The following is a 24090-nucleotide window of genomic DNA, read 5'->3' on the forward strand; positions in this document are numbered from 1 at the left end:
ACAAGCCTAGTCGCTCCAGTCTTTCAACATATGACAGTCCCGCCATTCCGGGAATTAATCTAGTAAACCTACGCTGCACGTCCTCAATGGCAAGAATATCCTTCCTCAAATTTGGAGACCAAAACTGCACACAGTACTCGAGGTGCGATCTCACTCGGGCCCTGTACAACTGCAGAAGAACCTCTTTACTCTTGTACTCAACTCCTCTTGTCATAAAGGCCAACATGCCATTAGCTTTCTTCACTGCCTGTTGTATCTGCATGCTAACTTTAAGTGACTGATGAACAAGGACACCCAGATCTCCTTGTACTTCCCCATTTCCTAACTTGACACCATTCAGATAATAATCTGCCTTCCTTTTTCTTCCACCAAAGTGGATAACCTCACATTTATCCACATAAAACTGCATCTGCCATGCATCTGCCCACTCACACAACCTGTCCAAGTCACCCTGCATCCTCATAGCATCCTGATATTTCAGATTGAGACCATTCTTCAGACTGAGACTCATCTTTGGTGTAAACCAGCATCTGCAGTTCCTTCTTACACTTGTATTGTTTTCCCAATCAATACTGACTTAAATACATCTTGGTTTTATCTTCTGGTCTTTGCAGACCCATCTCTGTCTTGTCACATCAGAGATGGATGTTCCAAATTCTGTCACACCAGAGACAGATACAAAGATTCAAAGATGTCCTTGTAAAAATGCAACTTCTCTATTGACTTGTGAGAATCCCTGGTCCTTGCCCATTCAAAATAGACATTGAGGTAGTTGGGATAGCAATGAGGAGCTCTAGTTGAATTAAGAGTGTAATCACCTCCCACGTTATGACCCAATTACATATCCATTGCATTGAGCACTACCTGCCTACCTGTAGTAGAACCTGTGGTAAAGAAGGGGGAAAGATGTTGCAGTAACACCTTTAAGCTGCTTCTGTCAAAGGCAGAGTAGAGTAGGCTATTTTGGTGGTAGAAGCGGAAGTGGTTACTTAACTAGTTTGTCTACCAAAAGGAGTGGACAGAACGAACCTAGCCCTCTAAATTTGGATTTTAATTCAAATTAAAATTAGAACTGATTATCTTCCACTACGTATTGGGTGAAAAATTGCAAGGCAAAATGCCTTTGGGTCATAAACTCAGCAGTTCCGCAGTAGTCCAGCAAAGTAGCCAACCATTGAGCTGTTAGCACAACTGATCCCACACTCCTCTGATTGTGTTTCTGTAATCTCCAGTGAAGAAGAGCTAAGAAAAAGCGACTGGTCTTTTGAGAAGAACAGTAAAACGATAGCGTCTTTGAAAGTGGCAGAGTAGTCTAGATAACTCTGGGAGTTGATGGGTTTGCAGTTGACATCAGTGTAGTGTCTTTGCAAGAGACACAATGTTTTGACTTTCAAGAGTTGTGTGATTTATTGTCATATGTTCCAAATGGAATAATGAAATCATTACTTGCAGCAGCACAACAGATATGTAAACATAGTACTCAGTAAACACGATCTATATATATATATATATATATATATGTGTGTGTGTGTGTGTGTGTGTGTTTGTGTGTGTGTGTGTGTGTGTGTATGTGTGTGTATGTATATATATATGTGTGTGTGTGTGTGTGTGTATATATATGCATTTATATGTATGTACGTGTGTGTGTGTGTACAATCAAACAAATAATAATATTGCAAAGACACAAAGTAATGCCAACAAGTCTATGTAGTTCAGAGCATATTTGGAGGTTGTAGTGTTTAATAGCCTGATGGTTGTTGGGAAGAAGCTGCTCCTGAACCTGGACGTTACAGTTTTTAAGCTTCTATACTACCTTTCCAATGGCAAGAGTGGAGTGAGAGTGTGGCCAGGGTGCTGTGGGTCTCTGATGACGCTGGCTGCCTTTTTGAGGCAGCGACTCTTGTAGATCCCTTCGATGGTGGGGAGGTCAGTACCCGTGATGGACTGGGCAGTTGTCACTACTTTTTACAAACTCCTTCATTCCTGGGCATTCAAGTTGTCAAACCAGGCCTTGATGCAACAGTCAATATGCCCTCTACTGTACACCTGTGGAAGTTCACGAGAGGTGTCATCCACATACTTGAGCATATATTTTTACTCTCTTGATAATCATGGCAACCAATCCTTGGCCTGCTTTCTGTGTGCAGTGTTTTCAAATCCTTACAACTCCATACAAAATTTATCTGGTCCAACAAAAAAAAAATCTGTCCTCTATTAATCATTCTAAGAAAACAGTTTCTGTTGTTCTTGATAAAAGTCTTCACCAGCCCAATTATGCCAGCATGTTTTACAAACCGTATTCAGCATGCATCCAGTGTTGCAAGAGCTGCTTGTGCCAAAGATCAGATGGCATAAGTGTCTCTTTGCTCTCTGTGCAGAGATCAGGAACAAACCCTGTATCCATGAGTGGATTTACTACCTTGGGTATCCACTGACTGCTGAAAGTTAAGGGACCCTCAGCATTTGCAGACGGGCAGTTATTCAACAGCAAATGAGATCTGCAACTATGTGTCAACCTTGGAAAGCAAGGGTCTAAAGTGGGGTAAATTCCTAATTCACACCCATTGAAAAGTCATGCAATCTACATCCAAAATTATCGACACCAGTGTAAGAAATTAAATATACCGTGCGGGTATGGAACATTTAGCAAACTCATTTAAAGATTTGGAACTACCATGCATGTTTATGTAAAATGCTTTATGAGATTTTCCTTTTGAATTGTTAGATCATGAGGTCATAAGTAATAGGAGCAGAATTAGGCCGTTCGGCCCATCAAGTCTACTCCGCTATTCAATCATTGCTGATCTATCTCTCCTAACCCCATTCTCCTACCTTCTCCCCATAACCCCTGACACCCGTACTAATCAAGATCTCTCTAATCCCAAAATTATTTTTTAGCTAGGTCTGCTGTTAATTTTAAAATAACTTTAAGGGGTTCAGAGAAAATCATGAGAAGGGCATGTTATAAACTGGTAATGCAGGGACAGTGTGAATGCTGAAATGGTAGGAAGCTAACACTGTGAAGTGCTGTAACTTTAACAGTATCTAAGATCCCCTCCTCCTTCTGTTTCTGTTAGTCCCTGCAAGTGAGCCAGAGCAGGAGCCCGAGCCTGTGTCAGAGCCCGTAGCAGAAGCTGAACGACAAGCCGAGGTGGTCAGCGAGGGAAGAGTTGCAGACCTGGGACCGGAGCTGGAGAGAGAACAGAGAGCTGACCGAGAGCCAGAAGAAAATGTAGCACTGAGTGAGAAGGAGAGGCAGAATGAAGAGCTGAACGAGAAAGATAACTGTTCGGCATCCAGCATCTCCTCTGCCAGCAGCACTTTAGAAAGAGAAGAAAGGGAAGACAAAGTAACCAGTGACAATGAAACTGGTAACAATCATAATTTTACTGATTATGTCAAAACACTGCACCGGGTTAAGCAGTTGCGTAACACACCGAGCACTAATTAGTAATTACAGGTTGCAGTATTGTACCTAAATAAATGCTTGGCTGTGCTGCAATACCTGCAATCGACTTGAGCACAATTATATATTTGCTTTCATTCGCGCATTAATGTGAGTAGCTTGCAAGATCTTGGTGAGCATTTTCTGAAGGAATGATTTTGCAATGTCAATTCTCTTTTTTGCTTCGCTTTGAAAATCTCGGATCCTTTTTCCTCGTTTTGTGTTCGTTAGGTTTGAGCTAATTGGTGACAAATGAACAGAGAAAGTACCATAAATAACTGCACTGGATGTATTTTAATCCACACTGCCTTGCACTTCGGTGGTAAGGCAACTATATAAAGTGAAGCACCAACAATAACAAAGGGAAGGGTCCAGACCTAGAACCACTTATGGTGACAGACTGAGTTCAGAGAGTTGTTTAAAAAGATGTGTCTGACGTACGGGTTCCTGGGCTTTATCAATGGAGGCAGATTGCAAAATCTGGGAATGACATTGTACCGTAATAAAACTGTCTGTTTACAGTTGTACACCATATTTGTACACCATATTTTAGGGAGTATAGCAAGGCTTTAGAGTGGTGCAGGGGAAGATGTTATAATGGATATGGATCCTCAGTTATAAGGAGAAATTGGCACGGTTAAGGCTTTACTTGGAACATTGATTAAGGTCAGATATGATGGAGATCATGTGAACAAAAATATAATCTATAATCTATGAGATGCTCAAAAAATTTGGAGCATTGCATGTAGTTCTGGTTGCCCCAAGATGTGGAGACTATGGAGAGGGTGCAGAGGAAGTTTACTAGAATGCTGCCTGGATTAAAGGGTTTTGGCTACAGGGAGAGGTTGGATATACTTGGATTGTTTTCTCTGGAGCGTCGGAAGATCAGAGAAGACTTGATAGAAGTATATAAAATTATGAGAGGCATAGACAGGGTAGATGGTCGGAACCTTTTTCCCCACGGTGGAGATAAACATTAGAGGTTACAGCTACATGGTTTGAGGGGGAAAGTTTAATGGAGATGTGTGGGCAAGTTGTTTTACACAGAGGGTAGTGAGGGCCTGGAATGTATTGCCAAGGGTGGTAGTGGAGGCAGATACTATAGCAGTGTTTGAGGCTTTTAGATAGGCACATGGAAGTGGAAGGAATAGGTTTAGTTTATTATTTGTCATGTGTACTGCTTTTTGTTGCATGCTAACCAGTCAAATAACATGATTACAATCAAGCAGTCCACAGTGTACAGATAAAGGATAAAGAGTGCAACATTTAAAGTGCAAGATAAAGTCCATCTAAAGAGAGTTCAAAAGCCTCCAATGAGGTAGATGGGAGGTCAGGACCACACTCTAGCTGGTAATAGGACAGTTCAGTCGCCTGCTAACAGCTGGGAAGAAACTCTCCCTGAATCGGGAGGTGTGTTTTCAAATGATTGTACCTCCTGCCTGATGGGCGAGGGGAGAAGAGGGAGTAACTGGACTAGGACTGATCCTTGATTTTATGCTGGTGGAGAGATATGGATATAGGTAGATGAGATCAGTTAAACTTGGCATCATGTTTGGAACAAGCATTTCTGCGCTGCACTGTTCTATCATCATAAAACGCTGGAGTAACTCAGCAGGACAGGCAGCATCTCTGGAGAGAAGGAATGGGTGACGTTTGGGTTGAGACCCTTCTTCAGTCCCAGTCTGCCTGTCCCGCTGAGTTACTCCAGCATATTGTGTCTATCTATATGTCTCACAATTCACTCCCAAGCCTACAAAGACCACCTGCAGCACTACAAAGATGCCCTCTCCCGCGCCCACTCCACCTACTACTCTCAAATAATTCACTCTGGCTCCGGAAACCCCAAAACACTCTTCTCTACAATAAACAAACTCCTCAGCCCCCTGGACACCATCTCCCAATCATTCACAGTTGACAAATGCACCACTTTCCTTTCATTCTTCCAAAGCAAAATAGACAACATCTACAGCACCTTAACCACCAACGCACCTGCTCCCCATCAAACCACCTGCCCCCCCTTATCCTGTCAGCCCCTGCCTCAGTTCTCCCCAATCTCCACCACCGACCTCTCTGACCTCTTCACAGGAATAAAAACTGCCACCTGCTCTCTGGACCCCATCCCCTCCAGCTTTGTCAAGGCCTGCCTTCCTGCTCTCTCTCCACTTATCACTGCAACAATAAACTCCTCCCTGTCCACTGGCATCGTCCCGCCATCCCTCAAAATCGCTGCTGTCACCCCCATTCTGAAAAAACCTGGTCTAAACCCTGACACCCCAAACAACTTCAGACCAATCTCCAACCTACCCTTTCTGTCCAAAGTTTTGGAACGTGCTGTAGCTTCCCAACTCAAATACCACCTCTCTACCAATAACCTGTATGAAACTTTCCAATCCGGATTCCGCTCCAACCACTGTACTGAAACTGCGCTCCTCAAAATCACAAACGACATTCTCCTCTCATCCGACGCTGGCAACCTCAACATCCTCATCCTACTTGACCTCAGCGCCGCCTTTGACACCATAAATCACTCCATTCTCCTCACCCGACTTGAAACCTCCCTTAACATCACCGGCACAGCCCTCTCCTGGTTCAAATCTTACCTCTCTGACAGACACCAGTTCATCTCCATTAACAACTGTAAATCCCCCACCGCTCCCCTCCCCCAAGGTGTCCCCCAAGGCTCAGTCCTTGGCCCCCTCCTCTTCATCCTCTACCTGTTCCCCCTTGGTCAATTAATCCGCCGTCATGGTCTCAACTTCCACTGCTTCGCTGATGATATCCAGCTCCTCATCTCCACCAAGTCAATCTCCCCCACCACACACTCTACACTGACAAACTGCATCACTGAAATAAAATCTTGGCTTCAATCAAATTTCCTCAAACTCAATAGCAACAAATCTGAAATCTGAAATCATTGGTCCAAAAACGCTCACCAAATCCACCCAAAACTTCATCCTCAACATTGATGGTCTCCCAGTATCCACCTCCCCTCACATCCGGAATCTTGGAATCATCTTTGATCAAACCCTCTCCTTCGACAAACACATCAAACACATCACAAAGACAGCCTTCTTCCACCTCAAAAACATTGCCTATCTCCGTCCATCCCTCTCCTCCACAGCTGCAGAAACCCTCATCCACGCCTTCATCACCTCCCGTCTGGACTACTGCAACAGCCTCCTCTATGGCGCACCCTCAAAAATCATCAGTAAACTTCAATACATTCAAAACTCCGCTGCCCGTCTACTCACCCACACCCCGATCCGTGACCATATCACCCCCGTCCTTTACAAACTCCACTGGCTCCCCATTCCCCAGAGAATCCAGTACAAAATCCTCCTCATAACCTACAAAGCCCTCCATAACCTGGCCCCATCCTACCTGACCGACCTCCTCCACAGGCACACTCCCACCTGCACCCTCCGCTCTGCTGCTGCCAATCTCCTATCCCCCCACATCCGGACCAAACTCAGATCCTGGGGGGACAGGGCTTTCTCCATTGCTGCTCCCACCCTATGGAACTCACTGCCCCAAACCGTTAGAGACTCCTCCACACTCACCACATTCAAAACATCGCTGAAGTCTCACCTGTTCAGTACTGCCTTCAACCACTGAAGGTCACCTCACCTTCTGTCTCCTTTCTCTGTTTGTTTACTTATTTACTTATTTATCTATTTATTCATTTCCCTATGTTCTCTAAATCTCTGTAAAGCGTCTTTGAGTATATGAAAAGCGCTATATAAATAAAATGCATTATTATTATTATTATTATCTTCGGTTTAAATCAGCATCTGCGGTTCCTTCCTACGCTGTACTGTTCTATGTTCTAGGAGTAGTCAGCAGTAGCGTTTCTCGTATAGCTGTAGATAAACGTAATCAGTGCCAAATTCTAACTCTTGGTATCTTCTTTCTGGACAACAGGTAAATGGATGCAAAGCATTAAGGATGTCAATGTAAACGATAAGAGCAGCACCATTCTCAACAACAAGCGGTTCATGTTGGACATGTTGTATGCACAGAACAAAAGTGGAGATGATGATGAAGAGAAACAGCCTGAGAAGAAAGAGGAGGAGAAACAAGAATCGCTTGCGAGTCTGGCTAGTCGGATCTCCATCCTGCAGGCCAACAAGCAGGCCAATGAGGACAATGTGAAGAAAATGGAGATCGACAATTTAGAGAACCAAGGCAGTGTGAAAGCTTTTGCTAATAAGTTTAACAGCGGGGAGTTGAGCAAAGGACTTGCTTTATCTGACTGTGAAACAACCACTAAGACCATGGACAAAGTGACTGCACAACCCAAAAAGGAGTCTGATTACATCTGGGATCAACTATTGGCCAATCCACGGGAACTAAAAATCAAAGACATAGACTTCACGGATCTGGAAGAGGAGGACGATGTGGATGTGTTGGACATGGACACCCTGCTTAGTTCTGGAGACTCGATCCTTGTTCCTCCACCTCCCCCACCTTTCTTCATGGGCTTGCCCGTCCCTCCTCCACCCCCTTCACTGCATTGCCCACCTCCGCTTCCAGTACCAGGCATGTCAGTGCCCCCGCCTCCACCGATGGGTCTCTATCAACAGTTTGGGTCGCTCCACCCACCCAGGGGTGAGCCAATGTTCATTAAGAAAAAGAAAACCATCAGACTGTTCTGGAATGAAGTCCGACCAATTGACTGGCAGTTCAAAAAACACAGACGATGCAAGGACCCACTTTGGACCCTACTGGAACCCGTGAAAGTGGACATAGCCAAGCTGGAACATCTCTTTGAAACTAAATCCAAAGAGCTGCCAGTCACCAAGGTAATTGACTCTCATAAGATTCAATTGAGGATGGTTCAGGGGATATAAAAATGGAATTTTTATCGAAACATCGAAGATCTTATCGAAACATATAAGATTATTAAGGGGTTGGACACGTGAGAGGCAGGAAACGTGTTCCCAATGTTGGTGGAGTCCAGAATCAGGGGCCACAGTTTAAGAATAAGGGGTAGGACATTTAGAACTGAGATGAGGAAAAACCTTTTCAGTCAGAGAGTTGTGAATCTGTGGAATTCTCTGCCTCAGAAGGCAGTGGAGGCCAATTCTCTGAATGCATTCAAGGGAGAGCTAGATAGAGCTCTTAAGGATAGTGGAGTCAGGGGGGAATGGGGAGAAGGCAGGAACGGGGTACTGATTGAGAATGATCAGCCATGATCACATTGAATGGCGGTGCTGGCTCGAGGGGCCGAATGGCCTACTCCTGCACCTATTGTCTATTGAATTGGGTGTCAGCTGATTTGAAGAATGTGTTTGTAATTCAGCGTTGACAAATGTAACATGGTGCATCGTAGTAGAAGGACTAAAAGGTAGTCTACTTGGAAATGAAGTTCCACATGGGTTGGAGATCTAGGGATACAGAGTGGTCAATTTTATTCAATGTAACAGGATCGTTTCACAAGACTTTAAAGTGCAATGAACAGAAATAGTTTTGGATCCATTTCTAGCAGAGTAGGATACCAAGTCAGAGGTTCAAGTTAAACTTACATAGCATCGTGTGTAATGCGTCTCTTTGACTTCCTTGTCACTGAGTGATGCCTTGTCCTTGAATTAAATCTCATAAGACATAAGAGGGGAGAATTAGACCATTCAGCAAGTGAGGCAGTGAGTCGACTGCCATTCAATTGTGACGGGGAAAAAAACAAAAAAACAGAAACACAAAATTCTATTTCTCCCCCTCAACCTCATTCTCCTGCCTCCTCTCCGTAACTGACACCCTGACTATACAAGAATTTATCAATTTCTACTTTAAAAATACCCAATGACTTGCCCTCAACAGCTGTCTGTGGCAATGAATTCCACAGATTCACCACCTTCTGGCTAAAGTAATTCCTCTTCATCTCCATTCTGAAGGTACGACCTTTTCTTCTGAGGCGGTACCCTCTGGTTCTAGACTCTCCCAATACTGGAAACAATCTTTCCACATCCACTCTATCTCGGCCTCTTTATTTATCTCCAATAAACATATTTAAAGATTCCAATAATTCAATAAAATCATCTCTTAGCCTGGCAATCTCTTCCCATAATCCAAGCTTTGGAGCCCTGTTAATCCACTGAATTTACATAGCACTCCTTGTCATGCCCAAACAGCTGTAGTTTGGTGCACATCCAAGCTTAGTTTAGTGTAGAAAACTATCTTCAATGCACAGCCGTAAGAGCTTCAGGAACCACACCTCCTCGCACTATGGTGCAGCTAGCAGTTATGTTTCTGGCTTTCAGTCAAGCCAATGCTGGGTTGTGAATTTATCCAGATGCATCTAAAGTAAACCCTAAATGGCATTGGGCAACAGGGATTCATCCCATATCTGGGCTGGATTTAAATCCTGAGCCCAATTGTGAAAGGAGGATTTTCTAGTCCTCTGCACCAGTCAGTCACTGGATCAGTGCATAATATTGTCGGAGAAGTATTCTCAGAGTAAAAGGATGTCATTGTTTATACCCGTGTAATTGCTACTTTATAAAGTGCAGTATAAAACTGTTGGTATGTACGGCATCGCATTCCCTGGACAGGGAAAGAATGCTGCTGTAATTCATTGCTGGATGCCAAAGTAATATCATGTTATTTTAATATTTATAAATTTGCTGGTTCTGCCTCAGCTTGACTATTGCGACCAACTTTGGGCATCGTATGTTAGAAAGGATGTCCATGGGCTGGAAAGGGAGCAGGAGAGGTTGACTAAATAGTACCAGGATTGTGGAATTTCATTGATGTGCAGGAATGAGAGTGAGGTGTGATTAATCTGCTCACAACAGTTAAGGTTAAGAAGGAACTCAATGGGTGTTATGGGTATATCGAACGAGCTGCCCGAGGAGATAGCTGAGGTCAGGTACTATAACAACATTTAAACGACATTTGGACTGGTATGTGGATAGGAAAGGTTCAGCTAGATATCGACCAAATGCAGGCAAATGGGACAAGCTTAGATGGGACATCTTGGTCGGAATGGATGAGTTGGTTTCTGTGCTGTTTGACTCTGGTAGAAGTTACAATGGAGAATGTTGTATAACAATGAATAACCAGAATTATAACATTTAAGGTCAATGGGGGAAAAAAAAAACCCCAGAGGTGAGATTGTAATCTGGAAGATGTTGTGAGATGAGGCGGGTGAATAAAGATATGAGTAATTTTCAAAATGGGAGTAGAACATTTTTCCACTGAGCAAGGGAGCGTGATTTATTGGATAACCTTTTGAAGGGATTAGGGCAGGCATAATGGGCTGAATGATCTCCTGTGCTGGAAGGCTGAAAAATTATAAAACAGCAGTAGCCTCACAGCACCTGTTCTCAAGGCAAGTATCGTTTTAATGCAATGTGCAGGCACCAGACTGGAGCTGCATTGCCAAGTATTCATTGTTGAACAGTCTGTTTAAAAATAGAGACCTGGATTACATTTTTGAAGCTCTGTGACTATGTGTCTGAAACGTGTGCACACACCTCTTCCAGAAAAACAAATCTTTCTGGAAGACTTGGCTTTCTCTCACACTGTCCATGGCTCTTTTAAAAGCACTTTGCAGCTGCTAAAGATTTTTGAGGTGCAGTCCTTATTGTACACAGAGATGCAAAGACCAATCTGTACACTGAGCATTCCCGCAATAAATAGCATGCTAAATCCAATAATTGTTCCTTAAATAGATGGCAGACAGCTCTCGACCAGGACAAGATGATAATTCCCTTCTTTCTTCGAAACAATGTGATGGGCTTGTTTGTGGTCATTCTTTATTCAGAGGGTGGTTAATCAGTGGAATTATTTGCCATAGAAGGCTGTGGAGGCCAAGTCAGTGGATATTTTTAAGGCAGAGATAGAAAGATTCCTGATTAGTACGGGTGTCAGAGGTTATGGGGAGAAGGCAGGAGAATGGGGTTAAGAGGGGAAGATAGATCAGCAAGATTGAATGGCGGAGTAGACTTGATGGACCAAATGGGCTAATTCTACTCTTATTACTTATGATCTTATGACCTTATTTGATAAAATGGACAAAGCCTTGGTTTAGCATCTCCTGCTTAAGCAAACCTACTTGAAAACCATTGTTATATTTTGGGATTATCTGTTAAACTGGATGCGAGAACAGTGCTCTGTTATGCAACTCCCATGTCATGAGTGCATGAAATGATGGTGTTTCCATCGGTCATTCCCTTTAAAGCATGCGGTGGAATTTATCATGTTCAATATCATGAGGGTAATAGATTAGGTAAATGCACAGAGTCTTTTTGCCAGAGTAGGGGGATTGAGAACCGGAGGACATGTGTTTAAGGTGAGGGGGAAAATATTTAATAGTAACCTGACAGGTAACCTTTGAACACAAAGGGTGGTGGGTGTATGGAACGAGCTGCCAGAGCAGGTAGTTGAGACAGGTACTATCATTAAGTTTAAGAAACATTTGGACAGGTACATGGATTGGACAGGTTTGGAGGGATATGGGCCAAACACAAAGGTGGGACTAGTGTAGATGGGGCATGTTGGGCGGTGAGGGCAAGTTGGGCCGAAGGGCCTGTTTTCACGCTGTATGAACCTAGGACTCTATCTATCATCAAGCTACTAAGACCAACATTCAACTGACACTATATCACAACCCCCTCCACGTTTCTCTCCAGAAAGCTTGTACTTGATCCACTTAGCAGCGCAACCTTCATCTCCGCCTACCCATTTCTAGTTTAAAACCTTTTGTCAAGTAACTTCCAACCATCTAGTTTGTTCGCTGACACAACTCCCAAGCTCCAAGCTTTAGCCCAATTATCTCTCTTCCCAATTGCCAGAGAGTTGTGAATCTGTGGAATTCTCTGCCTCAGAAGGCAGTGGAGGCCAATTGTCTGAATGCATTCAAGAGAGAGCTAGATAGAGCTCTTAAGGATAGCGGAGTCAGGGGTATGGGGAGAAGGCAGGAACGGGGTACTGATTGAGAATGATTAGCCATGATCACATTGAATGGCGGTGCTGGCTTGAAGGGCCGAATGGCCTCCTCCTGCACCTATTGTCTATTGTCTAGTGTCCATTGCCCTACCCACCTCACCCTGGCTCACCACCCCCTCACTCCCCTCCACCACCATCCTCTCAGCATAATGCCTCAACACCGAAGTGGAAAACCCTTGTCATATTCATTGAGGCTTTTGGTGATCTAGAAATTTCCAATAGCAAGCTTGCAATCAAAACAGTCATTAACAGAAAGAGATGTGCTGGGCAGGTTTTGTACACGGAGAGTGGTGGATACCTGGAATGCGCTGGCAGGGGTGGTGGTGGTGGAGGCAAATAGACGCAAATGGCATTTAAGAGTCTTTTGGGTCGGCTCGTGGATATGGATCCCATGTGGACAACTGAGATTAGCTAACTTGGCATCATGTTCGGAACAGGCATTATGGACTGAAGGGCCCGTTCCTGTATTGTCCAAGTCCACTCCTGCTATTATGATGACCAGCAGATCATCCATTTGAATGCATGAAAAATTCCAGGCAATCCCCTTTCACAATTATGCCAGCTTTAGAGGTTATGAACCAAGGTTTATGAGAGTGAAATTCACATTTGTCAGTGCAAGCTAAACAGATTGACCCAATTTGTAGACATGTCCACCAGTGAATTTGAGACCTTGGTGGCTAATAAGAGCAGATGTTTTACTCTTTAACAAAAGAGACGTGGGACTCAGAAACGAGCAGAAAAATCTGAGAAGAAAGGTAAATTAGCCCATGTTCACTCAAGGATTTGAGACCTTGGTGGCCAATAAGACCAGATGTTTACCTCTTTTGCAAAAACAAATGTAGGACTGTGAAATAAACAAGAAAAATCTGAGAATAAATTAGCCCATGTGAATTCCCTTTCAAAAAAGGTATAGTGATAAAATCAAAGCGAAGGAAAGTGTTGGATTGAAAGAGAGATGCAATAAAACTAAAAAGAAAAATGTAATAAAAATGAAATTAAAAACAGTTGAGAAATGAATCAAAATTTTTCATGTTCTGCAAGAAAGATTGATCAACATTCATTAACAATTTTCAATTCATTAAACAGTAGTGAACATGAAATACTAGACAACTTACATTGGAGTGATTAATATTGAATATTGAAGGGAAATAAGAAGTTGGTAAGGAATTGCTCTCTCAGTAAATCTGACAATGGAATAACGTAAATTGCCCAACACATTGTGCTCATTAACAATTAGCAGACATCCCCCACTATATCATCTCCCTCATCAGAGTTGCTGACCACGATATGAATTTATAGCAGAGTGTGTCCTTTATGCACAGTTACAATTTTGACTCGGAATAGTATGAACAATAGGTGAGCAAGGACAGTTTGAGTGTTTGTGTAGGAAAGAACTGTAGATGCTGGTTTAAATCGAAGATAGACACAAAATGCTGGAGTAACTCAGCGGTACTGGCAGCATCTCTAGAGAGGACGAATGTGTGACATTTTGGGTCGAGACCCTTCTTCTGAGTCTGAGTTAGACTTTTATTAAAACAGTAGCAGTGCCCTTACTCTTTACTATCATGGAGTCATACAGCAAGGAAACAGGCCCTTCGGCCCAAACTGCCAATGCCGACCAAGATGTCCCACCTACACTAGTCCCTCCTGGCCGCATTTGGCCTATCTATATACTAAAACTCTCGTTTGTTTGTTTATTTGTGATCGAACTACAGCCAAAACGGTACACGATAGCTTGACAATTTTAGGCCCAACTTACTCACCGTCATCGCTTTAATGGTAAAGCAAGTCGTTTTATTGAAATCGGTGTTATATTTTTAAGGTTATTCACATTTTACAGTTTAAATCTATCTCCTAGGGAGGGAGGAGGGAGGGAGGGAGGGGGAAGGTAGATAAGGGGAGTTGAGGGGGATGGAGAGGGGGAAGGTGAGGGAGATGGAGATGGGGAGGGGAGGGGGGAGGAAGAGGGAGGGAGGGGGAGGGGGGGGGGAGGGGGGAAGAGAGGGAGGGAGGGGGAGGGAGAGGGGGAGGAGAGGGTGCTGCACCAATGCAGGAGAGGTTTGGGCCCAAAGGGTCCACTTGGTCTAGTATACTTCTAAACCTTTCCTATCCATGTTCTTTTTCCAAATTTCTTTTAAATGCCCCTCTTAAAAGCTATGCCTGTCGTCTTTGACATTTCCATCTGGAGAAAAAGGTTATGGCTGTCCACACTCTCTGTATTTCTCATAATTCTATATACTTCTATCAGTTGTCCCTTCTATCTCCAGTGTTTTCGAGAAAACAATCCCAGTTTAGCTAACTTCTCCTTGTACCTAATACAGGCAGCTTTCTGCTAAAGCTCTTCTGTACCTTCTTTTAAACCTCCACATCCTTTCCGTGATGAGGTGACCAGGTTTGCACTCAATACTCCAAATGCAATGTCTTATAGAGCTGCATCCTGACTCCCCAACAAATGAAGGCGAGCAGACCGTACACCCATCTAATATTTGCCTGGAAATCATACTGTGGAATATTTGCCTGGAAATGCTGGAGATGAGAATAAATCCCATTTGTTGAAAGACTGGAGCGACTAGGCTTATATACGCTGGAATTTAGAAGGATGAGAAGAGATTTTATTGAAACGTATAAGATTATTAAGGGGTTGGACACGTTAGAGGCAGGAAACATATTCCCAATGTTGGGGTAGTCCAGAACAAGGGGTCACAGTTTAAGAATAAGGGGTAGGCCATTTAGAACTGAGATGAGGAAAAAAATTTCAGGCAGAGAGTGGTGAATCTGTGGAATTCTCTGCCTCAGAAGGCAGTGGGGGCCAATTCTCTGAATGCATTCAAGAAAGAGCTAGATAAAGCTCTTAAGGATAGCGGAGTCAGGGGGTATGGGGAGAAGGCAGGAACGGGGTACTGATTGAGAATGATCAGCCATGATCACATTGAATGGTGGTGCTGGCTCGAAGGGCCGAATGGCCTCCTCCTGCACCTATTGTCTATTGTCAGCAGGGAATTCAACCAGGCACTTAAGAAGGGGAATTCATGCTTGTCAAATCTTCTGGAATTTTTTGAGGATGCAACAAGTAAAATGGACAAGGGAGACCCAGTGGATGTAGTGTACCTGGACTTTCAGAAAGCCTTTGATAAGGTCCCGCACAGGAGATTAGTGGGACAAATTAGAGCACATGGTATTGTGGGTAGGGTATTGACATGGATAGAAAATTGGTTGGCTGACAGGAAACAAAGAGTAGGGATTAACGGGTCCCTTTCAGAATGACAGGCAGTGACTAGTGGGGTGCCGCAAGTCTTGGTGTTAGGACTGCAGCTATTTACAATATACATTGGGTCTTGGTCCTCCAAAATATTCCAAATTGAATTTAAACTGGAGGTGATTAATGATTTAGATGAAAGAATTAAAAGTAACATTAGTAAATTTGCTGATGACACAAAGCTGGGTGGCAATGTGAACTGTGAGGAGCTTGCTAGGAGGATGCAGGGTGACTTGGACAGGTTGGGTGAGTGGGCAGATGCATGGCAGATGCAGTATAATGTGGATAAATGTGTGGTTATCCACATTGGTGGCAAGAATGGGAAGGCAGATTACGATATGAATGGTGTCAGGTTAGGAAAAGGGGAAGTACAATAAGACCTGGGTGTCCTTGTACATCAGCACTGAAAGTAAACATGCAGGTACAGCAGGCAGTAAAGAAAGCATCCAATTCACTGGATGCATTCAAAAGAGAGTTAAATAGAGCTCATGGGGCTAGCGGAATCAAGGGATATGGGGAGAAGGCAGTACGAGGTACTGATTGTGGATGATCAGCCATGATCACATTGAATGGCGGTGTTGGCTCAAAGGGTCGAATGGCCTACTCCTGCACATATTGTCTATGTATCGATGTATCACCCTTGTAACTATAATTGATCTCCACACCAGAGGTACGAGGGGATGGTGCAAAGCTCTGTGCATTATATTTTCATTGAACATTTCTGAGACTGTGGTTATAAAAGCTCACACTTGCTCGCTGCGATATGCACATGGACTGCAATTGCTGGGGAACAGCCTGTGACAGTAAGTTACCATTCCAAGGCCCATTTGGACCGGACGCCAACCTCTTGAGCCTTATCTCCAGTTCAGTTTAGTTTATTGTCACGTGTACCGAGGTACAGTGACATTTTATTTTTTTGCGTGCTATCCAGTCAGCAGAAAGTCAATACATGATTACAAAATTAGGCGGCACGGTAGCGCAGCGGTAGAGTTGCTGCTTTACAGCGAATGCAGCGCCGGAGACTCAGGTTCGATCCTGACAACGGGTGCTGCACTGTATGGAGTTTGTACGTTCTCCCCGTGACCTGCGTGGGTTTTCTCCGAGATCTTCGGTTTCCTCCCACACTCCAAAGACGTACAGGTATGTAGGTTAATTGACTGGGTAAATGTAAAAAATTGTCCCTAGTGGGTGTAGGATAGTGTTAATGTACGGGGATCACTGGGCGGCACGGACTTGGAGGGCCGAAAAGGCCTGTTTCCGGCTGTAGATATATGATATGATATGATATGATGATATGATATATGAATTGAGCCATTTACAGTGTATGGGCACACAATAAGGAAATAATGTTGACTAAGAGACATTTGGAGAAGAGGCTTGGCTGTACCTTTTAAGAACAACACCTAGTCTTTTGAATTTTTTTTATTAAGATTTTGAATCTTGGTGCTTTGGTCACACCTGAAGTTTGATGTACTGGGACAATAACCCAAGCAATATTGACCCACCATTTCTGTGACATTATGGTACTCGTCTTAGATATGATGCATTCACTCCAGTGTTAATACTAAGATGTTACAGTTCTTTAGATAATAGAACAAAACATTTTAATGTTACGATAATATTTATCAGTTTTGCCTATTCCATTTTGAAATGCTGTTCTGTGACTTCACAGTATAAACTTGCATAACAAGCACAGCAAAAGTCAAGTCCAAAATAATATGCCATCTATTATTTTACCACTTTGTTACATTTATTCTGATAACAAATGGCTGCTATATTTCTATATGATTAGATATCAAAAGATTGTGGCGGTGATTATTTTTCACTCTTCTCACTCTTTATATATGCTTTGTGATCTTTCTGACAAAAACTACTCCTTTAGCAATGTTTGAAGGTTTTCAAGAGAATTCTGTGTGAGGACAGTGTATTAATTGTGTTTAACTTCCTCTCCATTGCTTTGATGGTTTGTATTGTTTCTTCTCTGTTGATCTGCTGAAAAAACAATGCTCTTTAGTTTGAAATTAAAAACTGAACTGGTCGACAATTCAAGAAGTAATTATGGAGAGAAGAACAGTATCAACATTTCCAGTAAATGTGTCTTGATCACATTGTTGTTGCATTATCACACTCTTTAATCAGTTTCGATCTAATTAATTTCCATTTATTTTTATAAAATCCATCGCAGGATTTTCTTTTGCAGTTAGCTTCAGCAATGGTCAATTTCTTTAACTGTGCCATTTCAAGGATATTGTTATCTGACTAGGAAAATTTACCAGCCTGGGCTATAATCTTTCAAAGGCTACAGGATAGAACTGCTTGACTTTGAACCTTAAACCCCATACTGGCCGAATAGCAGGAAATAGTTAACCTTTGCCACGCTGAACCCTTGGCAATGAACGAAGCCCGAATTCTTCAATCATAATTTGTAGCTCCTAATGGCGATGCCACATGCCATGAATAAATTACACTAAACAACAGATGAAATACTTCAGAAAAAAAACGTAAAGAAGGGAAGCTGTCCCTGAGAATGGAGTACTATAGAAAGGCATGGAAGCAAAGTTAACTATTAGCCGGCAATTCGCTTGAAGATTTGAATATAAAAGTTTTGTCAAGTTTCCTTTGCGCACCTGGAAACAATTTTGTAACAGTAACAGCCTTAACCAATTACTTGTACAAATTATAGTTATAAAAATGCCCTTTATTGATGACCTTAATGCATCCCTCAGTTAAAATAAAACCCAACGTGAACACCAATAAACACAGGGATTTTTAATGCTTCCTTCTCAGCATGGGGTTTTTTTTTTTTTCTCTCGTAATTTATTTGGTACCATTTTGAATGATCGAGCATCTGCATTTTAATTATAGGCATCAGAGATTCCTTTTCTCTGAGAGAGGACAAATTTATTGCTCCTCAGAAGAGGCACATCCGGAATCTTTGCCAACAACAAAAATGATGGAGCTTTCATTTTTACCTTCAGCAAAACCTGAGTTGTAAAAAAATGATAAACTGGTTCCACATGCAACAAACAATTTCTGTAGGTAAACTTAAACCATTATTAGCGCAGATGTGCAATAAACGCATCTGACTCACAAAAATGCTGGCAGCATTTTCAAAGGTGGCTCCTATAGCCCCAACACAGATGGTAAAATTCCTGCGGCTTATTGACCCAAGGTGGGAATTGAGGTGGAAACAAGTGCGCTAACAGTTTCAAAAACTAATCAATTGTTGCCTCCTTAAGAATATTAGAGATCCACCTTCACAGTAAAAAAATCACAATTCAGAGATAAATCAACAAACATCAAATTATTGGTATTGCTTTATTATTATTATCTTGTCTCATATACCAATATACAGTGAAAAACCTTTGATTTTGCCTCCTGATCAGGCAGATCAGAATCAGAATCAGAATAGCCTTTATTGACATCTAAAAAAACAAGTCTTTTGGAAGAAATTCCATTACCCACAGTCCAACAATAAGAGCAATAAAAATAAGCAATTACACATGCAATCACAAACCAACACAAAACCAAAAAAAGAAACATCCATCACAGTGAGTCTCCTCCAGTCACCTCCTCACTGTGATGGAAGGCCAGAATGTCTTTTCTCTTCCCTGCCGTCTTCTCCCATCATACTTGATGCAAATAATTCTTGATGCAAATTTAAATCGATCATTACTTAAGCTATCATTTTGCATTAGATGTTAACCCAGTCCCCAGGTCTAGCAAAGATTCAATTTATTAGACATTTGTATTCAAACTCTTCACAAGACTCGCCTGTCTCATTCACTGATGTTGTCTTTAAAATCGCCAAAGTCTCTGATCTCCCGCAATTTAGATTTCTTAAACATCCCTTATTTAATTTTCTAACCTCTTCCTGTATGTTGAAAGTGAGAGATAAGGGTCTGGAATTGCTGCACTTCTGAGTTTTGTTGGATTCAATGTTGAGTGGAAAGGACATTTCCAGTAATAGAGTCTAGAACCAGAGGACAAAGCCTCAGAATACTGTATGACTCTATCTCCCTCTCTCTCTAATAGTTTAATCAGTATTTTGTAAAGGTGCAGCTTTAACTCCCAACTTGTATATTCTGCATCCTAATCTCTGAAGCCAAACATGCCTCCCCCCCCCCACCCCCATTCACCTGTGTTGCCACTTTCAGAGAGCAATAAACAGAGAAGCCCATGGTCCTTCTATTCACCATTGCACAGGCCCCTAATTAATAACCCCTCTCCACATGCAACCACAAGAGATGGAGTCATTGTTGTTTTAACTCTTCCATGCTTATTGCCCACGGACCCAAGCCTCCTTTGAGGTGAAGCAGCAAATTCACTTGTGTTACTTCCATTTTAGTATTCTGTGCTTGCAATCTGCTGCCCTCCACACTGCAAAAAAAACAAATGTAAAATGAGTGACCACTTTAAGCTCAGTCGTAGATGACTTCAGTTCTTCAAACCTTTGGTCTTCACCATTTTACCAAAGCTTGACGTAAGCTCAAGGAGCAGAACCTCATCTTACGGTTTTCTGATCTCGGCCTTCAGTAGTCAACAATTAATCCAACAAACTCAGAAGTGCAGCAATTTCAGTCCCTTATCTCTCACTCTCACCATTCAGGAAGAGCATAGAACAATATTGTATTTCAGATTTTGTGACCTTTCTGCATTCATTCCACTCGCATCTTTAGCTATTCGCCATTCTTTCTCACCCTATTTCAGCTGGCACCACTACAGCTTGTATCACTCAATCTCCCCTTGTTTCACTTCTAACTTTTCCCAGTTGCGATGGAAGGCTTGAAACATTAACTTTATTTTCCTCTTCATTCTTCCCGCTTCACAAATGCTGTCTGAACTATTGAGAGTATTTGTTTTGAAGTTAGCACCTGCTTTTGTGTTTTGCTTTTTGAAATGTAGTCTATTTCGAATGGATGCCTTTTCTGTGCACTCTTTCCTTTAACAACCTGTTCAGGCCAATTGATCTGTGCCAGGGTTTCAGCACACAAACGTCGTCTTTCATTTTTTTTTCTATTCCTATTATACATACTTCACCAATATTTTCCTTTGTGTTCAAATCTATTGCTGAGTTGCCCTTTATATGCTACGTCAGTGCCAGATCTGAGCATTTCCAAGTATCGTACTGACCCTTCTGGATTCCGTGATGACATTGCCTTGCGATTGCCTGAATTGCAAGAGGGTGAGAGTTTCCTGGCTGGGATTTTATTTGTGCCGTGTTTAAGCAAAGGCCCTGTCCAAGCCATTGTAAATTTTAAACTTTTAGACAGTCCTGGCAGCAGTGTTTGCATTGGATAAGTGTTTAAATCAACTGCAGCTTGGATTAAGTACTCTTAAATACATACAATGGAAGGCCTCATTGAAGTTGCATTTAATACAATGTTGGCTCAAGATATGAGAGTGCCACTTTAATTTTGCATCAGATTGGACCTGGGTAGGATCCCGACTCTGTCTTTATAGGTACATTTTTTGCACTGGAGGGGAGCAGTTAGATGAAGTGTCATTTAACCGGGTGCTGGAGTGGTGTCCTCATTTCTGCAAATGCACAATAAAAGTCACCTACTCTGAGTAAAACCAGACATGGGCCTTGGCAGCTCATTTAGCAAAATAAGAGCTGCATTCAATGCCGAGTACATTCATGCCCAATAGGATTTGTACTATTAAAGTATACCTCAAGGGCACCCAGACCAAGACACTTGGAATATTGGAGTCATTTGCTGCAAACTTAAAGCATAACGAGACAGTGCTCTTTGGCTTGCCAGCTAATCATGAATGGCATTGCCTTTAGCTCTCAGACTTGCCTCAACAGGTACAGATTTCTGTTGAATTGAAGGAGAAATACAGGAACCTTGCTGGTTAATATGGTATATTGGTGCCAACAATTGGAAAGTCCTCACGTATAGTAGGTGGATAGAGTGTCAGCAAAATGATTTAGTCCAACTATTTGGGCATAATAGTCATTGAATATGACGAGGAGAAACCTGTTATCCACTTCCAATCAAAGATTAGAAAATCAAAGTATTATTTGAAAGAATTAACTGTGGTGTTCAGGAAGATCTAAATATCTGTCTACAAAGTTAACATGCAGCACAGCAAGTCATGCAAAAGGAATACAGAAATGTGGTTGACACACTTCATGGATTTGTGACCTTATAGCTTTGGACTTCATGTTTAAGGAGAAATATATATTTGTCTTGGGTACAGTTCAAAGAAGGTTCATGAAATTGTTTCCTGCAATGAAGAATTTATCTGTACTTGGGTACACATGGCCATAAAGCACCATTGAAACATTGGAGGGATTATGTTATGGAGCAAAGCACAGTGCTGAAACTATTCAGTGGGCCAGGCAGCATCTATGGAGGGATTGGGCAGATGATATTTCAGATTGGGACACTTCTTTAGTCTGAATTCCAGCATCTGCAGTTCCAGACATCTTTCTCTTTATTGGAGGATGGTCAAGCAGGTTAGGATGAACAAGAGTCCCAATACTATGGTAAAAGAGGTAGTAACCATCTCAATCTTTTGCTGTATTGCTGAATTAACCAATTTGAACTGAAGTAGGGTTGCGGCTCCAACAATTGTTTTTGGCAGTCATAGAGTCATAAGAATCATAGTGTGGAAACAGGTCCTTCAGCCCAACTTGCTACACCAACCAGCTACACTAGCCCCACTTGTCTGCATTTGGCCCATATCCCTTTAAACCGGTCCTATTCTTGTACCTATGCAATTGCTTCTTAAACGTTGCAATAGTCACTGTCTCAACTACCTCTTCCATACATCCACCACGCTTTGTGTGAAAGAAAATTACCCCTCGGATTCCTATTAAATTTTCCCTCCTTCACCTTAAGCCTATGTCCTCTGGTTCTCGATTCCACTATTCTGGGCTAGAGACTCTGCGCGTCTACCTGATCTATTCCTCTCATGAATTTGTACACCTCTATTACATCACCTCTCTCATCCTCCTGCGCTCCAAGGAGTAGAGACCCAGCCTGTGCAACCTCTCCCTACAGCTCAGACCCTCTAGTCCTGGCAACATCCTTGTAAATCTCTGCACCCTTTCCAACTTGAAAGTGTAAAATAACTGATGATTAAAGTGCAGCTGGAGTTACAAAGTCCTACTGGGCAATATAGTTGTTAGGACACTGTGACATCAGAACTCTACTCTTGATGAGATATCCTGCTGACACGTGTATGTTTGCTCATTTTGCATGTAGTAGGGTGTGATAGGTACCGTGTAGCATATACATCAATGAATTCAGTTCCTTTCCTTCAATTTGCATTGAACACAAAAATCGGCAGGGTTGTGAATAGTGAGGAAGGTTATCAAAGTATTCATCAGGATATAGACAGTCTGAAGAAGGGCCTCGACCCGAAATGTCACCCATTCCTTCTCTCCGGAGATGCTGCCTGTCCCGCTGTTACTACAGCTTCTTGTGCCTATCTTCAGTTTAAACCAGCAGATGCAGTTCCTTCCTACACATGGTCAGATAAATGCCTGATAGTTTGAAGTGTTGTATATTGGGATGTCTAATGTAAGAGGAAAGTATACAATGAGTGGCACAAGCTTTTCGAGCATTGATGTACAGAGGGATCTTGGGGTGCAAATCCATAGCTTCCTGAAGGTGACAACACTAGTAGATACATAGATACAAACATAGAAAATAGGTGCAGGAGGAGGCCATTCGGCCCTTCGAGCCAGCACCGCCATTCATTGTGATCATGGCTGATCGTCCCAATCAATAACCCGTGCCTGCCTTCTCCCCATATCCCTTGATTCCACTAGCCCCTAGAGCTCTATCTAACTCTCTCTTAAATCCATCCAGTGATTTGGCCTCCACTGCCCTCTGGCAGAGAATTCCACAAATTCACAACTCTCTGGGTGAAAAAGGTATTTCTCACCTCAGTTTTAAATGGCCTCCCCTTTATTCTAAGACTGTAGCCCTTGGTTCTGGACTCGCCCAACATTGGGAACATTTTTCCTGAATCTAGCTTGTCCAGTCCTTTTATAATTTTATATGTTTCTATAAGATCCCCTCTCATCCTTCCAAACTCCAGTGAATACAAGCCTAGTCTTTTCAATCTTTCCTCATATGTCAGTCCTGCCATCCCAGGGATCAATCTCATGAACCTATGCTGCACTGCCTCAATTACAAGGATGTCCTTCCTCAAATTAGGAGACCAAAACTGTACACAATACTCCAGATATGGTCTTACCAGGGCCCTACACAACTGCTGAAGAACCTTTTTACTCCTATACTGAAATCCTCTTGTTATGAAGGCCAACACTCCATTAGCTTTCTTCACTGCCTGCTATACCTGCACGCCAACTTTCAGTGACTGGAGTACAAGGACACCCAGGTCTCGCTGCACCTCCCCCTTATCTAACCTAACTCCATTGAGATAATAATCTGCCTCCTTGTTTTTGCCGCCAAAGTGGATA

At 42.5% G+C, this 24090-nt stretch overlaps 1 protein-coding gene across 9 annotated transcripts in view; it reads left to right on the plus strand.

Moving 5' to 3' along the window:
• Window positions 1-24090, plus strand: part of fhod3b (formin homology 2 domain containing 3b) — a 561621-nt gene that overhangs the window by 477638 nt on the left and 59893 nt on the right. For all 9 annotated transcript variants that reach the window (XR_013548492.1, XR_013548493.1, XM_078415815.1 and 6 more), the window contains 2 exons: window positions 3078-3371; window positions 7367-8247. Coding sequence is in view for 7 of the 9 variants with exons in the window: in XM_078415815.1 (XP_078271941.1) it covers window positions 3078-3371; window positions 7367-8247 (1175 nt within the window). In the remaining 2 variants the exon portion in view is untranslated. The remainder of the gene's footprint in view (window positions 1-3077; window positions 3372-7366; window positions 8248-24090) is intronic.

The sequence above is a fragment of the Rhinoraja longicauda genome, chromosome 2, assembly GCF_053455715.1.
Source record: "Rhinoraja longicauda isolate Sanriku21f chromosome 2, sRhiLon1.1, whole genome shotgun sequence".
Classification (NCBI taxonomy): Eukaryota; Metazoa; Chordata; class Chondrichthyes; order Rajiformes; family Arhynchobatidae; genus Rhinoraja; species Rhinoraja longicauda.